A 21,472-nucleotide genomic window follows, 5' to 3' on the forward strand; every position below is an offset into this window, starting at 1 on the left:
TGACTGAAGTTTAGAAATCATGGAAGCAATAGATAAGCTGAATGTTGAACTGTTAACGAAATACTGCAATGCAAGAACTAGAGAACACTTGAAGCACTTAGTAAGAAATCAATATAAAACAGACAAAATGGGCAGTGAGATTCTGGAATTTGCTACCCCAGGAGGCTGCAGAGGCAGACAGTATCAGGAAGACTAAAAAGACAAATTTATGGGTATCAGGACAATAAGTAGGTGCTAAAAATGCATTCTAATAACCCTAGTATAACAGTTCCAGATGCTGGCACAATACAAAGGGAATGATTTCAGAAAGTAGCCCTCCGAAAAATATCTCTTACTGCCACTCTGAACACAGGGTGAGGTGAGCTGTTGGTCTGGCATTAGACCTTTTTTTAATGTCCTTGTGTTCTCCGCCCTGTTCTTTCTTTCCTAGATTCTGTGTCCCATGGTAAGTAAACTGAGTATCTTCTCTTGGTATTCAGGTGTACCTATCACATTGTACTCAGGAGACAAGATCACCTTTGTTGGCCATATTTCACACACATCATTTTTTCCCACTAGTGGTTTATCATTGTCATCAACTTTAAATTAGTCATAATTTTCTTCAGGGTTTTGTGTGAGACCAGCCTTTTACTGACTATCTGCTTTCATTTCCTTGTATTTCTTCAGTTCTTTCTACATGTTTATTAAGTCCTTTCTTACCTATTCATTCACCTCCATTACAAGTGTACTTTCAAGGCTTCTCACTGGTGTCCCTCTAGATGTCTGTGAACTGGCAGTTGGTGCAGCTTCACAGACTTGGGGAGAAGAGCAGTAGGCTATACCGGTCCAGGGAGGTACGAGCATTTCTGATTAGGTACAGCAGACTGTGCCACGTTCCTTGCTCTAGGGCCAGTGCCAACCTCACTGGACCAATGCTTATACTCATATTAATGTTCTGTGGCGTGCAATGTTTCTCCCTCCATTCAAATTTTCATCTAATCCCGGCTTGATCAAATGAGATCTGCAGCAGCTAAGTCATATTAGAAAAAATTAGGCCATCAATCCATTATTAAGCTGGAAAGTATTTCATATTCTGTGTCTGCCCTCAGGGTGTCTCAGAACATTCCACGGCTGATCTGTCCTGAGTATGAGAGGGCTGGGGTTTAGGTGCTAAAAGATGCGTACAGATACTGAGGGAGTTGTGGTTTTTTTTAAAGCATTTGGTTTCCAGCCTTGCAGTTAGCTAGAGCCAAGGTGTAGGTGTTTGAGACTGCGATCTTTATGGTTCTGTTGGTCAAGGTGCTTTTGAAAAAATTATCCTGGTCTCTTCTATGCATGTAGCCACTACATCTAAGAGGTAGCACCAGTTCTGTAGCATTGGGAAATTTTCCTGAGATGTAGGTAAAGTTCCTTTACTTGTGTCCTAGCAAAGGTCAGTGTACACTCTTAGAAAATGTTCCATTTGTTACATGTTCTGCTCTTGATAATATATTCTATCCAGCACTCTCTGAAAATTAAAAATCTATCCCCAATTTTTACTGTATAGCTCTCTCTCTGTTTTAACCATGATTCTTGCCAAAATGACCATCTTTTGTATATGCTTATTAATTTCCTTCATTAATCTTCTCTTTTTCAAAGAAAATAGATCTTTATCTTTCATAGAATCACAGAACAGCTGATGTTGGTAGGCACCTCTGGTGATCATCTAGTCCAGCCCCTTACTCAAAGCAGGGGCAACTACAGCAAATTGCTCAGGACCTTGTTAGTCAGGTTTTGAATGCTTCCAAAGACAGAGACTCCACAACCTCTCCAGACAGCTGGTTTCAATGTTCAATAAACCTTACAGAGGTCTTAGCACCAAATGATAACTCTTTCAGATATGTACAGCACAGGAAGCAAGACAGTGAAGCATCCAAAATCATTGTCAAGACCTTGGCCTTAGTAACTAAGTGGCTTTGGAGACTGATTTAGGCATTAGTGATATCTTTTCAAAGGCATGACTTAGTACCAGAATAAAAAATTACTCCAGTTCTGACTTGGATGTTGTTATTCTGAGTGTTGAGGGGGAAGAAAGTATGGGGAAGACTGAATTTTCTTAGTTCAGGTCACTTACTGCATTCTTGAAATGCCACATTTGGATGTTTGCCTTCCCGCCTCATCACTGCCTCAACATGTCACGTTGGATTTGGTGCAAGAAAGAGTTAATTAAAGGCAACTTGTGCAAGCTGCTGCAGATAGTATGCGTCAAAGCATTTTTTCCAATGGCATTGTGCTTTGAGCCTAAGCTGCAGAGGAACTTGCATGCCAGGAATTGAAAAGAGACCCCTCTGTTTTGTGCACACTCAACTTCCAAAGGCAGTGTCTGGGGTAGAAAACCGATTTGAATATGAAATAAAGAGTTGCCCAGAGGAATCAAAGAGTAATGACTACATCCATGGCCAAAAAGAGGCGGAGGGCACTGGATGAGAGGCATGGCCTCTGTCTGTCCTTTCATATTACTGTTGCTGACTCCTTGCCCTAAGATGACATGCATGTTGGCACTCTCTAAACTGATGATTTGTTTATTTTTTGTTTGCTTTCAGTTGCTAGATTGACATTACAGACCATACTCTTGGACTGCTGTACTTCCTTTATAAATTGCTTTAAGATGTTTTAGTGTGATAAGACGATATAAAAATTGAAGTCATTATTACTATCTGTATCACCAGGGGAATTGGACAGCTGACATTGATCTGTAAGAGACTGATTTCCATATTTTGTTATTACATTAACCCATAGAATTCTTCTTGTTTATGATTTCAAAGAAAGTTTTCCTAACCAAAAAGTCATCCTCTGTAGTGTATAGTGCTTGAGAGACGTGGAAGGGCAGAAAATATGTGAACCCTGTCATTTTTTATCTGATCAATAACATCTTGCTTTGTTAATGGTAATATCCCAGTATTTTACATTGCATTGTATCAAGATCCCACTAACCACTTCACAGAACCACTTGTGAGTGAAATCTAGCAGTTAGTGAGGGGTATACCACTAACTGCTTGGTTTGGGGCAAATATTATGCACCCCTTTAAATTCTTGGCATTTATCTTAAATTTTTTAATTAAAATAATCATAAAAAGTCTGTACTCCTTGCTGTTTTGTAAGGAAAGAGATTGAATAAGGGCCTTATCTTCCTGCGTTGAGTAACACTTTATGATGAGCTAAATTGTACCATTCATCCAAAAGCCAGAGTAATGGTAGCACAGAGGCTGCTGTGTTGCAGAGGGAGTAACTTGCTCTTTGCTATCTTCTTTTGGTTTCAGAATAAAGCCTGAGAAATCAAAGAAGGGATTTTTAATAATTAAAAAGTGCTTACAGTCATGTCGTGATTTAACCCCAGCTGGCAAATAAGGACCACACAGCTGCTCACTTACTCCCCCCTGGTAGGATGGGGGAGAGAATAGGAAGAGTAAAAGTGAGAAAAACTGTGGGCTGAGATAAAGACGGTTTAATAGGTAAAGCAAAAGCCATGCATGCAAGCAAAGCAAACCAAGGAATTCATTCACTACTTCCCATCGGCCGGCAGGTGTTCAGCCATCTCCAGGAAAGCAGGGCTCCATCACACGTAACGGTTACTTGGGAAGACAAACGCCATCACTGCGAACGTCCCCCCTTCCTTCTTCTTCCCCCAGCGTTTGTTGCTGAGCATGACGTCCTATGGTCTGGAATGTCCCTGTGGTCAGTTGGGGTCAGCTGTCCTGGCTGTGTCCCCTCCCAGCTTCTTGTGCCCCTCCAGCCTTCTCACTGGCTGGGCATGAGAAGCTGAAAAATCCTTGACTTAGTCTAAACACTACTTAGCAACAAACTGAAAACATCCATGTGTTATCAACATTCTTCTCATACTGAACCGAAACCGTAACACTGTACCAGCTACTAGGAAGAAAATTAACTCTATGTCTCAGCTGAAACCACAGACTGGGAGTGATTGCCTGCAAAGACCATAGGCTCCTTGTAGTTGGGCAAATGTCTTTTTATAGTTGGGCAAACATCTTTTTCAGGAATGATTTAGATATAACTGATAGTGTGAAGGGAAATGTCTGGCTCTTTTTTCTGTTTTGATGTGATAGGTTACTGTTGAGAGGGATTTGGAAGGCTGGACCACAAAGTACAGGGGCCTCCTGAGAAGTGGTGCTGTTACACTATAGGCATATCTATACACTATAGACATAGCTATTCTATGATTCTATATCTGAAATGCAACAATATTCATCCTCAGTATATCTTAAATTGATTGAATTGGTAAAATTCACTTTCACTGGTTGTTTCTTGACAGTAATATAGTTGCTTGAAAATAGGTGAGGGTCTATTTAGGCACCTGGACCAATTGTAGACTTACAGGGGATATCCCACCTGTGGGAGACCTGCTGGCACTTAAGAACAGCAATTGGTTGTCTAAAATGGCACAAGATACCTATTTTAGGTGCCTAAATGTCTCACAAAGCCCCAAAACAATACAGAAAATCAAAAGAAAAGAGAGGAGTGGAACATTGATCTCTGACAGTAAGGAAGTACCTAACTGATGAAACAATAACCTCTCAGACTGAGGTATTTCAGGGCTGAGAATTTTTTCTGCAGCAAATTATCCTGTCAGAGTGAGAATATTGCATTAATGGAAATCCTTGGGTGATTTTTCTTCTTGCCGTTTGCATCCAGGCCGTGCTTTGCTGAGGCTTACTGACAAAAAGCTTGAACGAATGGGCATTGCCCAGGAAAGCCTGCGACAGCACATTCTGCAGCAAGTCCTTCAGCTGAAGGTGAGAGAAGAAGTCCGAAACCTCCAGCTACTTACACAAGGTATGAAAAATAATTTTGATATGGACAGTTATTGAGATCAGGTGGGAGAAGTTTGCCTGAGGGCATAAAAGGTGACTTGACATTCTCCCACAAGAAATGGTGCATGAAAATGTCTCATAGATTCCACATGCTTTCCAAGGTGGGAACAAAAGGTAAAATAATGCATAAATAAATAGAGATGTTCAGCTGCATGATGAATAGGCTCCATCTACAGCTTGATGGTAGTCTTACTTAACTGTCTGCTTACTAAGATGAAAATAATTACATATAAAGGGCACAAGTAGTGAACATGCTGTCTTTACAGACATTGTACATTTTGCATTAATTGTTTACTTTCAGTGTTAGATAAAAGAGTAATCTCTGTAACCTGTTTTATGGTAAGAGCTGTCAGTGGAAAATTACCTGTTAGACTCTGTTATTTGCAGATGGCTGATTCCTTTTATATGTTGGAGTAATTTCATTGACTTGAATAGAGTTGCTTCTAATTTATGCTGCTAAGAAAATGCAAAACTGGGCTCAATATGGAGATCTTGGTTAGAAGGCAGGGAAGAAGGAGTAACAAAAGAGCTCGTACATATTTCCAGATGAGGTTAAGATGGTTTATGATGACTTGTGTTATTAGCTCTCTATTAAGATTTTTTAACAGCTGTGGTAACATGGAAGAAAAGCAATCATTGTGGCAATAGTGTAAAGGAACATTTAGAGATTCTTTACTATGTATCTGCAATACTTTCTCGATGTTAAATGTTGTTTGGTAGTCCAGTGAGATAGCATAAGCCACATACTTCTGTGGTGTTTTGGTTCAGTGCCTGTTATATGTCACACCATATGAAAAAAATAGTTCTTTGGTACACGCAGTGTATTTTTAACAAAATGTCCTTCACACATGACATTATGTTCCTGATTAAGCCTTGCTCACTGTGTTTGGGAAAAAACTCTCTGGTTAGTTGAGTAAGCTGCATTTTATCTGAAGGAGCTGATGTCTCAACTGAATTGTTCCTTCAGGCTTTGTGTCATGTGGATTGTGATGAGGAGCTTTAGGGCTTCTTCATTTTGCCATGATCTGTGAATATAAGCTCACCTTACCTTGTGTCATGTCAAAGGCAGTGCAGATGCTGAAGCATCAGTGTCTTCCCCAGATGTTCAGAACTGTTCCTTTTCCCTTCATCCCTTCATCCTTTCCTCCGTTATTCCTACATCCTTTTCTTCAGTGTTGGCTGGGTTCTCTCTTCCCCTACATGTGGAGTGTTACTTGAGAGTTTGCCAGACTGCAAAGTTCTGGTCATCAACCATCACTGGTTTAGGCCTATTGACAGAAATTGGGATTTTACTGATATGAGACCCACTAGCTATAAATTTGGGTCAGTTGATCACTGCCGTCCAGCTACATTTCTCCATAAACCTGTATTTGGCATTGAAAGCTATGTGTTTCCGGGCTTCTCCTTTATTGTTTCTCTCTGCTTCCTCTCTGGACACATCAGCTGGTTTGTAAGTCATGATCAGTCAGACAGTGGCGACTGCCATTTCAAGGAATTCAGGGAAGCAGCCTTTGAGATTTATTCCTTGCCCATGCAGTTGAGGATACAATTTTTGGACTTTTGATAAGAGGGTGAATAAACACATGCTGGATGATGAAGGCCAGGCTGGTGATAGATGCATGGATGTGTGTTTAATGTAGTCTCTCTCTGCCATGTAGAGAGAACATTGTTATTTAGTCTGATAAAACATTCCCCTATGCAGCAGAGCTGTGTTAATTGTATGATCCCAGAGCAGGGGGACAGTGAGTGATAGAATGACAGCGGTATTCCTACCCCTTATCGCCTCATTTACACCAAGGTGGAGTGTGTGTCTGTTGAAAGTGCTTGTTTGCAAGTACTGAGGTTAAGATACAATTTCTCAACTACAGTGCAGTCTGTAAAGCTGTATGTATGTCAGTTGTTCTCCGAAACGGGTCCTGTCTTCTTGCCCAGTTTCTTCAAACTGTGTCTGCTCATATTCTTATTATGGCTTATACGTTTCTAATCCAGGTTGTTTGTTACTGGAATCGCTTTCTGTAAGTGCTTTTCTGTTTTGGAGAACATTTGGAGAACATTTTTTCTCTGAAAAGTAACACATTTGCTTTCAGTTTCTGTCTTTTGGAAATTCCACTTGCAAAATGCAGGTCACAGCGTAGCTTTTGCTATTGCTACACTGTGCTTTGCTGTCCTCCAAAAAGAGGGGGAAAAAAGCCCTCTTCTGTCTGTCAGTGCACAGCTCAGGAGATCATTAGGGGAAAGAAGCCATTAAAACCCCTTTCTGAATTAATTTAGCACACAAGCTGGGTTGCAAGCAATGAGGTCCTAATTCAGAGCCCATTGACGTCAGCAAAAAGACTTCCCCTGACTTTAGTTCATACCCCAACTGAAGGTGGAGCGAATGGGGAAAGATTTTAAAAAAAATTATGCAATACTTAACAGATATTTTAAGTGGTTTTGTGTTCTGTTGTCTACAGATAAAGTTAACCTCATTTTAAAAACTCAGTAGAGAGCTAGCATTCTTTTCTACTCCTGTTTCAGAAAATGACTTAAAACTGTTTCATTCTTCTTCGTTCAGGACACACCATCCAGTCTGTTCTGGGGATCTTAAAGCCAGAATAGTACGTGGTTGTGTAATTGAAGACTTGTCTTGAGTTTTAGGAAGACTTTTCTTTGGAGTAAGAACTGTCTGATTGAGGCTATTATCAGCAGAAACACTATTCCAACCTCCGCTAGGATAGAAGGGCACAGGCCCAACTACTGATCTGTGCTTTTTTCCAGACTTGGTGATGTTGAGGAACTAATTTGACAAAATATCTTCCAATGTCTCTTGGGGAGAGCTGCACGCTGTTGGAAACATCATTATTGTACTGTTATCACTGTAAGCCTGAGTTGAAAGATCATTTTTAAAAAAAAGTCTCACATAACTACACAGAGAAGTTATTTTGAGATTTTTCAATGTGAGTTCTGCTTTTGGCTACCATAGAAGAGACTGTCCTCAAAGTGGTAGAACAGTGCTATGTGTGATTCTGAGCAAAGTATCCATAGACAGCGATCTGCTAATAAGGCTGCGCTTCAGAAGCATTTTTGGATTTAGACTAAATGATACCTGCATTTAAGATGATGTTGGGCCCTCTCCTAAGCTACTCTCTGAGTTTCATACAGGGCACAGTGCTACTTGAATACATTGTCAGACCACAGAGTGTGACAAATTTTCTTCAAAAAAAGTATTTCTCCTGCTAGCAAAATGTGTTAGAATAAAGCCTTATGCTTCGTTGAAAATCATCACAGCTGTTGGTACCTGTTGAAATTATTTCTTCAGTAAGTTTTCTACTCATCCTGCAGTGGTGCTTAGCTACTGAAAAACATACATGCTCAATGATAACCACAATAAAACCGTTTTTTTTCCCTCCTTCAATTTTGAAAATAGTCCCATTCAAAACCTGTTATAGTACCCTAGCACTGTATTCTTCCAGGAGGGGAACTAGAGGGCCTTCAAAGGTGCATCTCATCTTCTAAGGAAACATGAAGTAAGAGCCATGTATTCTAGTGATGGATCGTTCACTGGCTTTTAGAGGAACCTTGTAACAGAAACATTGCCTTCAGGGTCCATGTGGTGAGTAAACCAGGACCATGAAACTGTCCCTAGCTGAAATGTGTTATAAGGATTTTTATAGCATTATCAGCCTCTTGATACTAGAGTAAAGGCAGGCTTGATCAGAAATTGAGCTGTTTGGCACTGAACCCTCCCGGGCTGTCAGAAACATGGTGCTACTTCCTGTTCACCTTATCTACTTCTTCCCTGTGAATGTTGAAGGTGGGAGGAACCATTCCAGCTTGCATCACTGCATGTGAGGAGATTTGTTGTCATTTTCCATAATCAAAGCCTTGAAGTACTAGACTCACTCCCATCTTCTGAATTCCTGCATATGAAGACCTTCGCTGCTGTGGTGGCTCCAGTACACAGCATGAACGATTGGGACTTACACACCTGCCTAAAAAGGGACTTGAGTGGTCAGAAAATTTGAGAACATGGGACCTTGCAAAGCGCAGAACTGGAAGGTCATTTGGAGTTAAGATTATTGCAGCTTGCTGTCCCCCTGCTGTGTAGGCTTTATGGATACTGAGGTATCTGAACTGCTGTTGCCTACTGTCCTTCATGTCCCTTGAAGAATTGTTGCTTGAGAACAGCACATTTCTTTGTCATCCCTGTAAAGAAGTCAGAACAACTGAGGTTTGTGATAGAGGGTCATCCTGTTACACTTCCAGGATGTACTATTTTCTTTCCTGGGTACATTCTGGACTCAAGGTTTTGGCACCCGAGGAATCATGAGTTCCTTCCGCCAGAAATACTTTCTTGTATGTTAAAAACAGCAGATGTTGCCTCTGCGAGCACTCCAGGTAGGCAGTGTGTTCGCCTTCCCAGGCAGCTGGCAGGGGAAGTGCGTAACAGTTGGGGAATCTCAGTTTCATGTCCCTGTGGTGGCGTTCAGAGGCGTGCGGCTTTTGAAATGTTGACTGTCCTCTTACCAGGCACCCGTTCTTTTGTTTTCATTGTCTTGACCTCACCTTTTTCTTTTCCCTAACCCTGAAGCTTCTAGCTAGTCAGGAAGGGCCTTTCTTCTTATAGCACAAATTACTATGCAAATGTTTCTTGCATATGCTACATACATGGCATCTATCCAAGGCACAGAAAAAAGCAGTTGATACTTCAGAAGAGCTTCAGCAAACTTAATTCCCTGCTGATTTCCTTTGCTCTGTGCTCCTGTTATGCTCTAAAATCTCTGAGAGACCTTGTAAGTTGAACACAAAGTATGGCATGGAAACACTGTCAGAAATTACCTAAAAGTAGTGGTTTATCCCTTTTCATAGCATCAGAACTGTGTTCCAGGACTCAACATGCTAAATTGCCTGATTATAGGTAAAGAAATCTTTACCTTCATCTCTATGTGGGTTTATTTTCACTGTATGTCCATATCTCTTTTACTTCTTTCCATTGTATGTCCTTTTTTCCTGTACCACTGTAGGAATCATAGCACTTGTACTTAACACTGCTCTTCCAAGACTGTGAAATGACTTTGCTACCATCCGTTAGACTACAAAAGAGCAGGTTTTGTTGTATTTTTCCCACTCACAGTCAAGGACATTTTCGGCACTTACGGAGGACGTGGGCTCTGGAGTCTAAAACCATGGTTGTTCCTGAGAGGTTTTTCAGACTTTAGGCACTGTTAAGACTTCTGAAAATCATTTTTTTCAGGTTACAAGTATGCACTGAGGGGTTCTCTATAGTTTTCATTTGTTTTAGCTGAAGCAGAATATCGTATTTGGAGTGTGTATTTGAGCGCAGATAAAATGTTTGAAATACATGCATCAGTGACGATAAATATCAAATTCCATCTATGGCATCAGTTATTTGAATTTCATGTGCCTGGTTTCTAATGTGAAGAATATACTTTGCAGTGCAATCAATGGTCCCTGGTAGACCACTGAATTACTATGGTTCTGTTAGTTACCTTTTAGCTATTGCTCTGATGCTAATACATATTCATACCAAATAACTGAGTGATTCAGCTGACAGGTAAAATAAGTTCCAATACACTGGACAATACATTGTAATGCACTCTGGATAGGTTTAGCACAGAATTGTCCTTCAATATCCGTAGTATATTAGTTTGGAATATGAATAAGGAAACATGTATGCAACTATGAAATTTGTATTGATGAACTTCTATGGCAAGATTTTAGCTGTATAATATTATGATGTGCTTGCATTTTTATGTGTTTCTATAAATAATACTGCAACTCAGTCTACTGGGAATGTAGTATTAGCTGTTTTGTATGATTGCAAGGACACGATTGCAGTTGTCTGGTTTTCTTATTATTTTATTAATGTTGATTTTTTTTTTCATTCCTGCTTTTCAAATTTCTCAGAAGCCAGTCTACTGGAAAATTTGGTCTGGAAAGTTTAGTCCTTCTGAGCTAATGCATACCCAAAACTGTCTTACATATTTGATGAATAGATGTTACATACACACACACACACACACATACATATATGTAAGTATTTCCCCTCTTGTGTAAACTGGAAAGAGAAAAAACAGTTTTGCTCAAAGTTTAAAAAAAATTTAAAATATTGCTGTTTGTGTTGCAGCCAGTCATGAGAGACTTTCAACTGAATAGGAGAGTTTTGAGCAGTCAGAGGCTGTGATTTAACAACAGCTGTTTGTGATCAGTGCCAGTAGAAATCACTTGTTTTCACCCAGCCAAAAAGAACAAGCTGGTGAAAGGGATTCCAGGAATAGGTACAGTCTTTCACACAGAGTTTAAATAAATCAAGTCCACATATTGTAAGATGGTGCCATTTACAATGTAACATATTTGTCATTTCTAAGGAGATTTTTCCAGAAATCAGACATAGAATAGAATTAGGGATGGTAGTTGTTTTATATAAGAATTGAGGAAATTGCAGCCCTTACTATACTTCTGACCCCTTAGAAAGTACATAGAAGTGTTGACTGCTGGGCTTCTGGTTCAAAACCTGGCTGTCTTCATCAACTAACACCTTTATGGTCAAACTGAGTGGCTAGCATTGGAAATAAGAAGATAAGAAATGCCATTCTTGTTTGGATCCATATCCCTCTGTCCCAGTACTCTGCCTCTGACCGTAGCAGATGTTGTTTAGGCAGAGCTCAGAATCCTGGCCCCGCTCTGTGGTCCCATCTCCCTGGGCTCCCCAGCATCCAGAATTGCTGCATTAGGAAGAGTACTTCTCTGCCTAATTCTTTTGGTATCCATTGAGGATCTGTCTCATTCTGTCATGAAAAAAGTTGTTCACAGTGAGTGTTTTTACAAACTAGAATATAGTCACTGGCAGCCTCAGTGGTGCCAAAAGTGCCAAAGATTAACTGGGCGTGCCTTCATTTGGGTATCTTCTGCCTTCCACAGAGACTCTAAGCAATCCTACTATCGTGTGCATGCAGTAGTAGCTACACATCCTCTCTATTTCAGGTACACCAGTCACACTTTAGATGCATCAGATGAATTGTGCCTGTTGCTCTCCATTGATTATTACAGAAGCTCAGGATGGCTGCCAGATGTATATGTCTACATGGTAGATGACTAAACTTAGGTGAGATCAATTCCCACTCCCTATGCCTAGATGTAAACTCCTACGCTGAAAAAAGTTGGTCTGAAAGCTGGATGAATTGCCCTCTTCTTTGGTAACACCATCTTTCTCATTTTATGAAACTGGTGTTGCTGACGCCTGCATGGATGCATTCTGTTTGCAAAGTGTTTCACCATATTGGCACTTCTAACAAACATGAAAGTCACTTAAAGCCTTTTTGAAAATGTAAAATAAAGTTTTGCTGTTTTGAATCCCTGAAGGTGAACGTTGCCAAATAGTTCAAAAGCATTTTTCTTCCTGTTGTTACTAGCATTTATGGCCTGTGCAATAAAGGTTTATAATTACTGGAAAGATTCAAGGGAGGCGGGAGAAAAACCCTCTCCTTTTTATGCCTTTATAAAGTTGCTTTTCTAAGTTCTGTAAAAAGAACCTGTTTTATTTAAGAGCTTCTCTTTTTTGTTCACATTCTTTAAAAGCCTTTCTGTAATGTAATTTTAAAAATGAATGTGGTTCTATTCAAATAAAAGTTTACTCTTAATGGCTTTTATGCTTCATATGATAGAGCACCTTCATTTACTTAGTTATACATAGGCAGTCAGCAGTGTTATGAACTGTTTCTTTATTACTAAGCAGTATGCAGATCTCTGGCATCTTCCACAAAGGAAAGGGTGGATTTTTTAAAACTCTTTATTTGACATGATCATAAAGCATGGGTACTAGCCCAGTGTTTTATGACATGCTCAAGTATGATTAATAATTTTAACTATGCTGGTTCCCTCTTAAGATCAATATTATAGAATTTTTCCAGTCACTATTTGAATGGATTTTAATTGAAATTGATTCCCTATAAAATAATAAATTGAAATGTATTAACAATGATCTTGTGGTCCTTGACGCTAAGGAGTTCTGAATTCTAACAAAATTCTGAACACTTTTCAAAAAATACCTGATTTTCCTCTATGCAGCCTAAGTACTCATAAAGCACCTGTAATTTTTTTTTAAGTGCTAATTCCGGCAGATGACAGCATAAATAAAGCAGCCTTAATTTGCAACATGAATGTGAATGGGAATGTGGCAGGGAATTGCTGTTTTTAAAAAAAGTATTTTTCTGTTTGCAGTTCAGCTACAGCTGTGTTGTGTGATCCTAAAATTTAAATATATACTGTTATGCATAGTGATACCTTCGAAGTTTTTATCAGTAAAAGTACCTCCCAGTCACCTGATTTATTAGAAGTTACCTGTACAAAGCAAGGATACATTGAGAAAATCTGCAGTGAGTAGCTCTGTAAGAAATTCAGTGTTTTTCCAGAGGTATCATCTGTAAGGGCATTGAGTCAGTCTTCAACTGTTTTTCTCATTGTCAGAATGACGAGTGGAGTTTTAAGCAGTACGTACATGGCAATGGCACACAGTTCTGAAGCTCGTCAACCACACTAAGGTTTCATCCACATCCTAGAGCTTATTCTCAGTTATGCTTATCCGCATCGTTAAAAAAGTAGTTGGTTGACATACATTTGGCTTGTACAATGACTTCCACCTGAAGACAACCTGATTAGAAAATAGCCAGGCTCAGGAATGCGCACATCATTTTATATCCAGACAGCCTGGTATAAAATGTCAGGACTCTGACCTTGGCATACTCATTCAACCACACAAGAGGGCCAGAGCTCTCATCCTCAAGAACTGTAGGGATAAGCATGTTGGAGACTTTTGTATGTGAACAAAAAGGCATGTCAAGGTTCCCCTTCAAGCTTGAGTGCAGTCTGAAGGCATATACATTGACATGGTCTTAGAGTTTTGAGTCCTTTCCACTAGAAATAGGATTTGGATCTTCCCAGTCAGTTCATCTGGGATACCCAGCTGCCATCAGCTGGCATTTGATGATGTGAGGTGGAGTCGAAGCAACTCCAGCACCTGGGCCTTGAAACAAGTAGTTTTGCCATATTCTTTCATTCTTTACTGAGACCAGTTGGGGGGCTTACTGTTGGTAATGTCAGCTGGCAGACTCTGAAGTTTACTTCTTGGCTTTTTTGTGTTGAGAGAACACTGATATGTAGGACTTCAGGAGCTGCATTTTGAGAGAAAGACCTGAAAGAAAAAAAGGTCTTGCACAGCAAAAAGAGGAGGTTCTTACTAACTGATTATGCCTTTGTTCAGGGAGCAGTAATGCAAAGCTTCTGTTGTTAAAATTTACTCTCCAAAGTCCTCTAAGCTGTATTGTTCTTGTTTTCTTTCCTCTTCGGCATACGTCAGAGGTAGAGATGGAGAGGGAAGGATAATCACATTTCCTTCTTTCTTTAAACTGTTAGGTCATTCCAGTCTTCCTGAGAAATAGAGGAAAGCCTTCTTTCTTACTCTATTTCTTTTTGTGTTTCATTCCTTTAAGAACTCCTGAGTAACTGAGGATGGTTGTTAAAGTTGAGCCAAGAGATTAGTATCTCCTGCTCTAGTTTTCCTTTGTTAATTTTCCTTTAGCCTGTGTGTTTAAAGGGCTGATTAGGCTACAGTTGTTTGGTGAGGAATTTATTTAGCTTGTTCCAGAGAGTGTAGCTATGTGAAACACTTTTCAGCCATTCCTTGTGATTTTCTGTCATAAGGTGCCAAGATGGTCCAGCCATATTTAAAGAATCTTGGATGCCAGAAGGAGCAATCAGCATAATCTTAGACAATGGACTGGCTTTTAAAAGCGTCAGGCAATAAGGATGCAGATAGACCTTTGAAAATTCCCTACGCTGATCACGCCCACAGTGTCACAGAAGTTATAGTTCTTGGTGCAAACTTTAAAGACTTTGAAGCAAACAAACTATATTTCAGATGAAAGGGACAGGAAAGAGGAAGGGAGGGATAGTCCTACCTCTGAAGCTCCACTGACAAATCAGTTGTCACCTGGGTAGTTTCTGAATGTGTCTTTCTCTAGACTCAAGAATTGCTTTAATGCGTCCAGCAGTGCAGCTGCCATCCATTCTGTTACAGGTGTTGACTGTGACACTAACCACTGATATTGTTGACTTTTGTAGATCTCTACTTAAACCTGGAGCATGGTTGTTTGAGGGTCATAGAAAAGCAGCCAGCCCTTACAGCCCATCAAGGTAACGAATGGCTTTTTGCTGGGATGTATCTTCATAAAATGAGATATCTATGAGGTTTTTTGTCTTTTTCTAGAAATCTTTCCTTTAGGTGCAGAGTTGTTTTCAGCTATCATCATGAAAACAGTGTTTTATTTTCTTCTAATCCTAATAAGCTCTTCCTAGTGTACTATTATTGTTTACTGATATTTGCTTGCTAGGATTGTTTGTTGATAAATTTTCTTTCTCCCTTCTTAAATATCAGCTGCTGTGATAAGCACTAAAATGTGTGACCATTGCTTTGTCAGCAACTCATGTTTTTCTTTATTATACCATTACTGCTATTCTTGAGATCTCTTTGATTCCCTCTAGTAACAGGAATGTCACTGTGGAAACTTTACTGTACTTCTACATGTCTTAGCTGATCACATGATAATTCTGGTATGAGAATATATATTTTACTTATTTCTTCAGTGTTTTCTCTTGATCTGGATGATCAGAACCCAGGCTATTTAGGTGAGGAATGTGAACAGATGCTGTGACCAGAAGAGAGGAGTCCTTCTATCAAGGATGTCTCTAGGAATTAGGAGCATCTAAAGCTAGTGTCTTCTTTCAGTTTCTGCTGCTTATAATTAACTTGGCTAGCATCTTTGGGAAAGTCTTTAGCTGACTTAAAACTTGATCCATACTCTTCATGCACACAGTCTGTATCAATTCTAGCACAGTGAGCAAATAGCAAGAGTAGCTACTCTACCAGGAAGAATGTAAATTTATGTCTACCACTAGCCATGGGTTGGTTTTATCCCAATTATCTCCCTTTGAAAATCTGAGACCTCAACTTTGCTCTTGGTTTTGTGAGGGCAAATGAAGGAGTAATGCTCCATTGATTTCAGCGAAATGTGAAACTAGTTAAAATGAGAACAGGATCAACCCCATTTTTTCTCTACAGCATGAGACTATAAAGCCCATTCAAATCAATGAAGGGTACCAATGACTTTGCTGACCTTTGGATCAAATCCATAAACCTTTTTAGTAACTTAATTAAAACCACAAATACAGAAACATAAGTGTTCTGTTTCCTAATCCAACATAGGTCTTTCTAAAATTGAAAAATATGATCCCTTGCCAATTTTATTGTATCAAAAATACAATTTTGATATTTTATTCTCTTTAGAATTTTTTCTTAACTAGATAAAGACTATTTTTTGCTTGGTCTCAAAATCTCTTTTGATGATGTGCACTGCCTATGTTGTTTGCAATCCTAATTTCATAATCACTATTGAAAATGAAACCCACAAAACTTGCTTTTATCTTACTCTTTTTATGCATGTTCTTTACTAAAATGGCATAATCAAAGATAAAAATGACTACACTGTCTTTTAGCTTGAGCAGTTTGAAGTGTCTTTGTTGCATCTTACATTAGCCAGCTAAAAGTTAGGTGTCTGGTTGAACTCATTGCTTGCATTACTGAAATAATCAATGAAGAACGACAGCTACCTCCAGAGATAATCTGTGCCCTTCTAAAACAGGTGCCCATGATAGGTGCAATGCATTGCCCTCTGGAGGTTCCTGCCTCTGTCAGCTGGAGGACTCGCCATCTAATTTGGGATAGCTAAAATTAAATAGAGGAAAAGTAGCTTTTCCCATTTTTTGCTTCTCAGCATGAAGCATAGAACAAATGACATTACCCACTTTTAATTTGACACCAGTCTTCTACTGCCTTAGTTTATTAATTGTATTGTCTTTACCTGTACCTGTTAGCAAAATTTGGTTATGCTATGCCCTTAAATGGATTTTTTTTGCTACAATTGATAACATTGACTTTCATATTCTATTACTTTCTACGAACATTTTTTTAACTGAGCTAACTACTGCTCACTGGTAGTAGAATTAAAGCACCAACCAAAGAGGCTAAAATTAATGAGTTACAAGTTCTGGGTTAAGGGGTTTGGGGGTTGTTTTCTTACTTGTAATTTAAATGGTCCTTTAGTCTGAAGCAGACAAGGACTCATTTTATGTATTGTCTTGGGATAGGGTTCTAACTTACCTGTGCTTTGGCAGTTTTTCTCAGACATGGATGCTTTAATAACTACAGTTAGACAGATCCTAGTCCTCTGAGTTCTTCCCTTCATCTGGATGTGCTTGAGCCTGATACAAATATTAAACCATCATTATTATTATTATTATCTTTACTACTTTATGATTGTGGCTTTTGTTGCCTCTGTGGAGCTGGGTCCAGTCTTACACAGGAAGGCCAGGACCAGGCTGAGACCCCCAGGTGAAATGCTCATCGGGAACTGAACTTTTGCTTTATAATTCAGAAAACTTACTGAAAACTTCTTCCCTTTCATATGATTAATTAGTACAGGCAATAAAGGTGTAAGTCTTTTGAAAACCATAAACTACATAGTTTCAACTAAATAGAAAAGCTGGTAAAACCTATCAAAAAATGACTTGAAATAGTAACACAGAAGAATGACTGAAAAACCAAGTTTCTTCATATGTCTTTTGTTTGGGCTTTCTGTGTCTCCCTTAAAGCTCTCTTGCATTCTCATGCAGTTCGTTTGTTTTATCGAATGCTAAAGCCTTTTACCATCTGCCAAAAGGTTTTATTTTGGGGTTTCCTCTTATGTGGGAGGGTGGTTTCCTCCTTCCCTTCGTGCTAGTTTCATTGCTATCTTTAGGACTCAGAGCCTACTGGAGACCTTCCTGTCTCCCTTTTATTACAGTCTCCTCCTTCCTTGCTGCAAGTTCCTGCTCCTGGGGGCAAAGAAGAAAACAAGAACTGAAGCTGCCTTTTTGAGCTGCCTGGCTGATGCAGACAGCTTTTGTTTTAACCACAGGAGTCCAGTTCCTTGAGAGCAGGGCTGTGCATACTCAGCGGCAATGTTCCCTGGGGTGGGTGTTTTTAGGAACAGTTCCTGTGTGAAGGGGTGCATAACTGCCCCGTGCTTTGGCTACTGAGTGCAATGGGCTTCTGAAAAAGGGCACTGTAACCTGTAGCATTTACTCCAAAAGCAGTTTATTCCTTTCTATTTATTAGTCTTTTACCTCAGCGCATTAATCCAACCTGTTCTGCCATTCTTAAGACATTTATAGCCATAGCCCTTTAGTTTCTTCCTTTTATGGGAACTTTTAGATGTTTATTTTTTCTATGAACATATCGATTTCCTATCTGTACCTTTCTTGTGCTGTAGACAAAAAGAAATCAAATTGGAGGTGTTATACTGCAGAGGGATAGAATTGCATCTTTTGTTTTTCCTTCCTGAGAGCAAAATAAAGTAGATTCCAGTCTGAGTTTTTCAGCATAGCTCTCAAGGATGCAGGGAATACAGCTGCAGTGGGATGTGAGTATCCAGGTGCCGAGCCATGAACATGGCAGGAGGAGGCTGCAAGTCCTGATCAGGCACCTCCATTTAAATCTTTGCTGTGGAGCTCTTCAGGTACCTGCCATCATCTCTCCTCAAAGTAGATGCTATGTGGGGGAAAGAAAAGGTCCCGCCTTTTCCCTTCAGCCTCTGCCTGCTGGGAGTGAGAGCAGTCTCTGTCTGAGGAGCGTGCAGTCCTGTTACTGCCTGTCCTAATTTGCTGTACAGCTGAGCCTGTGACCGGAGGCAGTCTGAATGTGGAGGGTGCAGGCACAGGGAGTTGCGCTGGGTGTCAGATCACCTCCTGAGAGCTCTGCCAGGATCCATATCAACCACATTATGCCTCTGCTGAGTGCATTTCTGGCTTTCCTTTTTTGATTTTTTTTTAATCACTGGTATTACACCAACCAGCATGTCAGGTAGTAATAGGAATGTAATATTATTTTATTTGTGATTAGCTCATCTCTTGGACTCTGAGATGTTCTAACCTCTGTCCTTCCATCATCACCCAGCTCTCTTCAAAGCTCTATCCTTTAGTTTACTTACTCCCCCTTTGTAATTGAGAACTTTATTGTTGATCACCATAAAAAATTGTCAGTGCTTAAAAAGAAATGATCCATCTTCCATCCCTTCAGTGCATCTATTTTTTATGACTATAGGAATCTAATGAAAGGTTGAAATAGGGGGAGATGGGGAGGATGAGGGTGTCCCAGGGTGTTACCTAAATGTCTGATCTACAGATGAAAAGGGATGCTGGGATTTCTGTTCAGGAAAGTGCCAGTAAAACTGCCTATTTCTTAGCACTGGATATTTTAATGACATTCAATTCCAAACTCCAGGTACAGCATTACACAGAGAGGTCAGTGGTGCCCGTTTCTAACAGCAGAATGGTGCAACATAGCACAGCAGCCTGAGATGGCATTCTCCCGAAAAATAAGAAGGCTGTGTGAAAAAATTTCAAGCAGGAGACACACATATCTCCTCATTTAGAAAGCAAGGCATTGTACTTCTGAATAAACACAGTTTTCCATGTTCTGTCCGTCACACAGATGCACACACATGCACATACTCTAATTAGATAAAAACGTAAACAGTAAATTAAGGATATGATTAAAAATTAAACAGCCACTGCAGAAACCATCAATAGTAAGTGCCTATTAACTTACATATAACAGCATGCTGGTGTGATAGCTTCAAATTGGCTGCTGAAACTGATTTGCAGCAAATAAGGCCAGCTTTCCAAAAGGATATTTCTGGGTTTCGGTAATCAGACCCTCAGCTCTGATTGCTTGTTTTGTTCCTTCGCAATTTTTGCCAGCCTTTTTAAGTACCTGATAATATGCATGACTTTTTTCAACTTTAGTGGGCAGTATGCTTAATCCTTCACCTCTGGTGCTTAGCAGAATGAGACAGTATGGGGCTGATCCAGCTTTGTCCCTTCTCATGCATTGCGAGACTTCTACGATTTGCCCCTCATCTCCATCCTGTTTTTCTGCAGGGCTTCACCAGAGCCCCTATCCATTCTCTGACCCACCTTGCTGGATGTTTGTTTATATATGTGTTGCATGATAAGCTGAAGGGCAAAGCTGATCTATACATATTCACCTGCCCATCCGAGTGCCACATCCACACATGCACACTTGTGATCTGCAGACCAACTCCATCTGGCACTGCATGGCAGAGGCTGCAGTTTCTGGAAAGGGCACCCCCCAGCTCCATAGTTCTTTTGCATCCCCTCTCATAACATTTATGCCCTACTGTCTTGTGCATCCTGCAAGTGGAGTCCTGTGTGTCAGAGGACAAGATGTTCGGCCATCTTGCTTTGTTAGAGTCAGCTTGGTTTCGAGCTAGAGCAAGTGATTCTCAGTACAACTGTTACAGCCTGGATTCAACACCGGCAGCTCAACTTTAGCTTTAAATCTTTAGGGGGAAGTTGAAACAAGGTTAGAGACCTCTCAAAATTGGGACTAGTCTGGAAGGGCTGAGCAAAGCAGGATCTTTTGCAGTGAGCTCTGTCTTCTTGGATGTTTGCTTTTCAGGTGGGTTGGGTAATATGGATATGTGACCAGTATACAAAAGAGCTTTTGCTTACTTGTTTCCTGCCTTCATATGGCCCAAACTGAGTGCTGCTCACTCCAGAAAGCAGCTGAACTTTGTGCTTGTTATCTGCGTCTCCTGTGTTCATTTAGGCTGGGGACCTCCTTCCCTCTTTTCCCCTGCCAGTCAAAAGCAAGAAATGAATGGGTGTTACTCAAGTTAAAGATATATAGCCCGCCCAATATCAGTGGGTTGTATATATCCTGTAAAAAAAATTTTTACTCTAATTCTACCTTCCTGTGAGAAAGTAGCACATCCCCTGAATGGCTGCCAAACTCCTTGAATGTGGCTGCAGGTGGCTCAAACGTTGGTTTTTGTTAAAACACAGCTGGGAGATGATTTCTGTCATGAACACCTCAGTCCTGTCAACTGTTTCTGTGCTTGTTCTGCTCCAGTTGGTATGGTCCGTATTTGGAGCCATACAGCGGGTGGCTCTTTGGTAGCTGCTAGCATTGTAGTTCAACGTTGGCTGCAGCCGCGCTTTGGGAACTTGGACAAACAAGTGGCAAATACTGGAGCAGCTGTTGTCTGTTCAGGGTTGCCTTCAGTCACTTAGACCACTGACTTGCGTTTTGAGGGATATGAAGGCTGCCCTGGTTGGGGTATTCACAGTGGGAGTTTCTGGGTATAGCAGGAGAGTAGTATCAGCACGGGTGGTATAGCTCTACGAAAGTGGAGGACGTAATAGGTGTGAACCAGGTCTGAGATGCAGAGTGGGGTGCCTGCAGCTGCTGAGAGCCACTGCTGGAGCCAGGATCCTGGATTGGGTGGACTCAGTATGGGCTTCACTCTTGCTTTCAGTGCTTTGTTTCCTGACTTTGCCAAAACCTTTCCAACATAGCTGCATCCCTGTCTCAGCCATCAATTCTCAGATCGTGAAGAGAAGGGAGAGGAAGCCAAGGGTACACAATGTGCCCAGGTGGAAGACAGAGAACAAGGTCGGAAACCCACTGGCATAGGCTGGTAGAGCTGAATTGCTGTCAGCAGCAGAGG

At 40.4% G+C, this 21,472-nt stretch overlaps 1 protein-coding gene across 1 annotated transcript in view; it reads left to right on the forward strand.

The window, feature by feature from the left end:
- Nucleotides 1-21,472, forward strand: part of SAMD12 (sterile alpha motif domain containing 12) — a 169,749-nt gene that overhangs the window by 81,127 nt on the left and 67,150 nt on the right. The window contains exon 5 of the mRNA XM_010577125.1: nt 4,669-4,809. Coding sequence (XP_010575427.1) covers nt 4,669-4,809 — 141 coding nt within the window. The remainder of the gene's footprint in view (nt 1-4,668; nt 4,810-21,472) is intronic.

Source organism: Haliaeetus leucocephalus, unplaced genomic scaffold (assembly GCF_000737465.1).
Source record: "Haliaeetus leucocephalus isolate CR32 unplaced genomic scaffold, Haliaeetus_leucocephalus-4.0 Scaffold555, whole genome shotgun sequence".
Classification (NCBI taxonomy): domain Eukaryota; kingdom Metazoa; phylum Chordata; class Aves; order Accipitriformes; family Accipitridae; genus Haliaeetus; species Haliaeetus leucocephalus.